The 6,647-nt window shown below is 41.7% G+C and overlaps 1 protein-coding gene across 12 annotated transcripts in view; it reads right to left on the reverse strand.

Annotated features, from left to right (window-relative positions):
* Window positions 1–2,971: 2,971 nt before the first annotated feature.
* RIN2 (Ras and Rab interactor 2) overlaps window positions 2,972–6,647 on the reverse strand; it is a 202,998-nt gene continuing 199,322 nt past the window's right edge. For 6 of the 12 annotated variants that reach the window (XM_025040003.1, XM_015597153.2, XM_025040004.1 and 3 more), the window contains one exon: window positions 4,164–4,821. In XM_025040003.1, the coding sequence (XP_024895771.1) occupies window positions 4,498–4,821 (324 nt within the window). In that variant the 3' untranslated portion in view covers window positions 4,164–4,497. Of the gene's footprint in view, window positions 4,822–6,647 lie in introns of all 12 variants that reach the window. The other 6 variants (XM_015597148.2, XM_015597150.2, XM_015597149.2 and 3 more) reach the window with 2 other exon arrangements.

Consider the following 6,647-nt stretch of genomic DNA (forward strand, 5'->3'; position numbering starts at 1 on the left):
CTGCACTATCCAACTTGGTAGCCCCTAGCCACATGTGGCTACTGAGAATTTGAGATGTACAGCTAGTGTGAAATGAGATGTGCTGCAAGTGCAAAATACACTAAGATTTTGAAAATAATGCCAAAAAAATAAAATAATATAAAATACCTCTCTAATATTTTACGATTATTGAAATACTATATTTGGGAGATCATGAGTTAAATAAAATAGATTACTAATACGTTACTAAAATAAAATTATTAATAATATAGTGACATATTACTGTTGATTTTATTCATTTTTCCTCTTTTTGATGTGGCTACTAAAAAATTTTAAATTACCTATGTGGTTGGCTCGGTTGGCTTCATATTTCTGGATGGTGCCAGGCTAGAAGTACATAGCCCATGGTCTTCTGCCAGCTGAATAAGATCAAGAACCTACACTTGGTTAGGTGTTGATGGCCATAGGTCTTACCTCTCCCAGGTGTGTTTCTACCTTAAGACCTGTGTCTTGACCTAAACCAGTGTTTCTCAGCTCTGATTTCACAATAGAGTCACCTGGAAGTTTTAGGAAATATATTACCTTAGGGCCCATCTGCAGAGATTTTGATGGTCTGGGCATCAGGAGCTTTAAAAGCCTGCAGGTGATTGGAAGAAGTGTCCAACGCTGAGAACTGGATCCAAATAGGAACAGTGGACTCAGTCCTGGTGCCAGGCGGGGTGGGCAGACAATGTTTGCAATGGGTCTGGCTCAAGCTTTGAGTCTCTGGTAGGAACTAGAGAAACCGGTTCTAAAAAGGATATGGCGAGTCAGAGCTGGCCCTTTGGCACAGCGCCTTGTAGTAGCTCTCATTGAAAACTACTGTGAGGGAAAATCTGCCCTCCAGAGTCGGGGGAGAAAGAAGGAATGGAGCTAACTGAGGGTTAAATGAAAGCCCCAGTTAAAAAATGCTTCGTTATGTGAGGTGCTATTTCCCCCAAGAAACCAAGGGCTGATCACAAAGGTGCAGGCCCGCCTCGTCTCCTCCACCTCTGCAGTAGCGGAGACAAGCAGACCCAGAGGAAAATCGCGGGCTTGAGCTGAGTCTGGCCTTGGTCACTTCAGGTCTGTGGGCTCCGGGCCCTCTACCTACTCCAGGTTGAGAAGACAGGGGGCTGGCTGTGGTTCTAACATTTATAGAATGATATCCTAAATGTCTACTATGTAGAAAGTCTCAGAATTCAGGCAAATTCCACTTTGGAATGTTAGTTTATCGGAATCAAGATAAGAAACTGCTTCCATTTCCCTGTTTTACTTCAGCCAAAGCTTCCCCACAGAGATTTTCCCGTGGCACTGAGGTCTCAGGTCACAGTGTGGTTATTACCACTTTATTAAAACTATTGGCCCAGACTTTTCTGAATAATTTTAACTTCCCAACCCTTTCCAAGCAAAGTCAGTGGGAAAAAATTGTGCCAACTGCCATCCATCCTTTGATGTTGGAGAAATACATATCTTTCTTAAATAAGAACCTCTTCTTTGAGACAAAACACTATTTTCCTTCTTCCTTCCTCCAACTCTTCACTCGTTTACGATTCTGCAATGTTATATGAACTTTTTCACATTTCCAACTTGATCAGTGTTAACTAAATGACCAACACTTTTGGTCTCAAATTCACAATCGTGAACATTTTCTGAAAAATAATGAATTTTGGATTTTACTATCAGATCTGCCAGATGATTAAGATACCCGTGTCCCATGTACTGTGCCACTGCTCTCAGACTTTGCGGGGAGTACCCAGGCAGTGCTGTTAATCATTGTACGCTTTCATTTCAAGTCTTTCAAAGTAACTGAAGGTAAGAGCTGCCCAATGAAGCCACATTTATGAATGAAAGCATTCATGGTTGGGCTTCCTGTCATTTGTGTTTTCTTATATCTCTCAAGCTGTAACTTTCACATGATAGAAACCACTTTAACAGTTTCTATTTCTATTCTGCGTCCCTGGGGGGAATATTTGGCAGCACATACAATATCTTAAAAAATCCTTTCCTCTGGCTGGCATTAAACTTTTATAACATATTTTTAGATCTGGAAATACATTCTCCTTTCCTTCTACTAGCATGTATATTTTTATTCTCCTCTTACTCCTTCCAAACTGCACCAAAATCTGTTTCCTGACAATTTGAGAACTGAGAAATGTCTGTGTGGGGGGAAAAAGTGAAGACACATGTTATGTTGTAATTTTAGCAGGGAAACATTGCCCAATGACAAAACCAGGGGCTGTCTTGTGATGTTTTCTTTTGCTCACACTAACTCTCCTATTTTGATCTCGCTGTCATCTCACCAAAGGCTGGTGAGGCTGCCTCCCATTCAGATGTTGCGACCTGCTTTAAATCAGCAGGGTAATGATTTCTAGGGACAAGAAGAGCAGGATGACCTTAATTTGGAGAGTGAAGAGGACAACTATATGTGTTGTCATTTTTAATTCACTGTACATGTAAAAAACAGGCGGTCTGTTCAGCCATCTTTCTGATCTTGAAGTATCCATCCTACCAACGGGTTAGAAAGTTCTTTCAGACAGCAAGGACTTATCAAGAACTCGCTATCTGCTAGGCATGGCTCTGAGCACCAGGAATATAGCAGCAAAGAAGACAGAGCCTCAGCCCTACTGATTTTGACAGAGCGCTGAACTCTCAGCCAGGGCACTTCTGAGGATGCATAAGAATGGGGCAAATTGTCTGCAGGGCCCTTCTGATTAACTGATTTTCTCTAGGTCCCACTGAGCCAAGTACTGTCCTAGGTAACACTGGAAATCCTTTCAGGTTAGAACTATAACTTTTCTTCTGCTCTTTGATTTCTGCCTCATCAGTATATGCATTGCTGAAAAAATGTAAACTTCCCTATTTCCTCTCTACAGATAACCAAACCACAAACAGTGGCTTAGATTTCAGACTTATATCACATTGTGTGGTGCAAAATTATATTCTGCTTCTCAAAAGAAAAAAGACAACTGGAGAATTTTTCAAAAAATTATTTTCACATGTGATTATTGTACAGTATTACAATGTATTATGTGCAAAATTCCATTTAAAAATTATTTACAAAAGGAAGTACAACACAGTATGTGCTGAGGGTTCTAGATGTATCACGAAAGCTAACAAAGGTACAAAGCCAACCAGTTTAGATGACTATGCATCTTTACACAGTACAATAACATGTTTTCATAACTACCTGTGTTATAGCGATGAAAGACCGTCATTCTTTGTGCACCACCAAACAGGTTTCACAAAACATAAACTGAACCTCACCAAACATTCTTACAATGCAGGTGGCCTTTTTGGTGCAAACTCTTTTCCAAACAGCATTTTATTTAACTCAATGAAAGTCACATTACACATCACTTGGTTTCTGCCCAAAATAATTCAATGTTGTTAGTTTTGACTTATGTGGGAAAAGAACATAAAAGTTTTATCACTTTTTTTCCTTGTGAGGTTTTTAAAACTGTTTACAAAAACGAATAACATGGGGTAGGTTTTTCCAAATCTCATTGCATGTGTACAGTATTCTTAGCACAAATGGTTCCTTCCATCTCCTTTTCCCACTTCCTTCAAGGAGCCTGACCAGCAGACTGTACTCCTTAGTCCTTTGTCAGAGTCCGTATTTCTCTCTCGGCCTCTCTCTACATTCATTTCTCTCCTGATCCTCAGTATCACTTGGTTAAAACATGAAACAGAACAATACCACTGAGCATGAAAAAGGTAACAGTACATCAGATTTTCAAAGGCATTCTGTGGCCAGTGTCAGTAAAACATCACTTTTAAGAAATCCAGCAGTCTCTCTCCACAAAGTTGCCCAAACATCCAGTTACAGAAGAGAGACTTTAAAACTGCAATACTCTCAAATCCAGCAAGAGATTTCTTTGTTGAATATTAAATGTTAAAATCACATGCATAATTATAGAATATTTTAAAGTTACAAAAATATTTTAAAAACCAATCCTGACAGTTTACCTGCAACTGCTATAAAAACTTCTATGAAATATATAAAAACACAGTCTCTTTGTAAAAAAAGAAAGAAAAGAAAGAAAGAAAAAGGAAGAAAAAAGAAAGGAATGAAAGGATGGATCCATCCACAGAACTAAGAAATACCTGATGCACTGCATCAGCCAGTCTTGTCAACCACCTGCTGTTGAATTCAAGAGAAGAGCTTGTACCTTAAATGTTTATTCAGCACATATACATACATGTGAGCACACCTAGAATCTGGCTGCGGGTACGTAGCAAACAATCTCAGGACACTTGAACCATCAAATGCAATTCTCCGTATCTGAAGGAGAATCCTACTGTTTCACAAACCTCAGTTACCTTGTTTGGGCAATATGGCTAAAGATGCCCTTGGCAGAGTCGGCCTGTGGATGGCTTAGTCACTGAACCGACGGGTCCCGAAGGAGGTGACTGCTTTTCAAGAACAAGCATGTGGAAGCCGGAAAGAAGGTTCCTAGCCCCCTTTTGAATGCACCACTGGAAAGTCCTGCATTTCTTTTACGAGGTGGTGAGATCTTCTTCCCCATTCTGGAAAATGATGCCATAAGGATCATTCTTGATGCGCTTGTAGACAAAGTGGAAGATGTGGGGTTGTGGCCGGCTGTGCAGCTCAGCTTTGATTTTTTGAGGGTAAGTGTCCTCTGCCAGCTGCTGCCACGTTTCATCAACAAAGAGGAAGAGGCTGTACTCCTCAGGGTCCCCCACCTTAAACTTCTCAGCACAGAGCTGACACACATCCTCGGTGGTGACATAAGGTCTTACGAGGAGGGTCTTTCCCGTGCAGCCACTGTTGACTTCCTGGAATGCAACTCGGAGGTAATTCTGCAAGTGGAAAGAGAGATGTCAGGCACAAAGTGAGAAGAGGAAATGAGTTGGAGCATTAAGTGAGCAGGACGAGGTGCAAATGAGAGGTCTAACTTGTGAGCCACTCTAGGCTCTGGCTTGTCGAGAAGTCTAATGTCAGGAAATGAGGCCTTGAAGTGCAAGGAAAGAGGCTGATCTGAATTTGGAGAGTGAGAAGAAAAACTATATGGACTGAGCAGCTGTATTTTAATTCTTTGCAAATATGAGCAGGAAGTCCATTCAGCCTTGTTCCAATCTTTCAGTGTCCTTCACAAACCCTAGTTAAGAAATCTCTGGTGAAGAACGTGAACAGATAGATGCTGGGTTTTCTTCCTAGTGTGAAAAACAAACCAAACGACAGAAGAGACTGAACCAGGAGTCAGCAAGAAGATATTTAAAATATGCAGACACAAGAGCACATATTGTACTCACTTTGGACTACTTTCTATGAAGCATAAGCGAGGGTAGTAATGTTAGGTTGGACCACAAGATACTGCCAATATCTGACCATTTTTCACCTCTCCAAATGGCAATTTCATGTGGTTCAACCTAATACAGGGCTCCAAGTGGCTCCAAATGAAATATGAAAAAAATCAGCAGGAGGAAAATGTTTCTACCAAAAGGCTTTGGAGATGGAGCTGATTTAAGTGCAAAGCGGTGTTGCAGGGAAGTACAAGGAGATGTCTGCAGGCTTGGCACTGCAAATAGCACTAGGTATACGCCATCATGAAATACAATAAGCCTGCGATCTCTCATACACGAAGCTCAGAGAAGGTATAAAGAATCTTACACTCCTACCAGGCTCTCTGAGAACTTGTGACCCCAGATAACTTTTTTCAGTTTCCTCTTCCCCAGGAGTGGGGTTACCAAATAAAATAGAAAATGCCCACTTAAATTTGATTTTTCAGACACAAAACAAATACATTTTCCTTTTCTAAATCTGGTAACCCTTCTCAGGAGTGAAGGGGAGTGGTGCTCTCTATCCAGAGACCCACAAGGTTACCATGAGGGTTTACTGGGGTGACGGAAGAGAGATCTCTATCAAAGGGAAGCGCAGTGTGCTCTGCACTGATAAGAGAACTCTGACTTGCTTGAATTAGAACACCGCGGCGAACACACATGCTCCATTTCACCAACACCCTCCTTTCCCATCCCAACCCCTGAACACTTGGCCCACACACGTGGTATGCATTTATTTATTCATTGACTTCTGAAGAGAACTTTGTGAAAGAAGTCTACATTTTTTTTTTTTTTTTGCATTTGACTAGTGAAGAAACTGAGGAAGAGAGAGGCTAAGCAACTTGTCCAACGCCACACAGCTAGTGAGTGGTGGCACCAGCGTTCCAGCACGCCCACCACCGTGGCGTGCTTCCTCTCCAACATGAGGAGAATTGTGTGTGCATCTGCGACCTCTGATTTAGGAGTTCCAAGTGGAGTTTTATGTATGGGTTTTTGTTTTGGTTTTGAGTGCTGAAAATTCCCCTCTTGGAATCTTTATTCTAAGGATGCATCTCCTGGGTGAGCGAGGCCCGAGGGGAGGGCTGTGGAGAAGGAAGGGGTACCTAGCATCAGCCATCTCTAGGTTAGAAGCTCCAGATAGAGGGGACAGGAGGAAGGGGCTGGTGGCAAGTGGGTAGATGGAAGATGAACTTTTCTCATTTCCTCTGTTCTCTTCAGAGGGTGTACAACCATAGGAGTTCCCTCCCAGCACAAGCAGCCACAGTATCCTAAGGGCCGGCATATGATAAATCACTTAACATGTGAATAGCTCTTCAATAGCCCAAGGAGGCAGGGGTGCACATTGT

The sequence above is a fragment of the Pteropus alecto genome, unplaced genomic scaffold, assembly GCF_000325575.1.
Source record: "Pteropus alecto unplaced genomic scaffold, ASM32557v1 scaffold45, whole genome shotgun sequence".
NCBI lineage: Eukaryota > Metazoa > Chordata > Mammalia > Chiroptera > Pteropodidae > Pteropus > Pteropus alecto.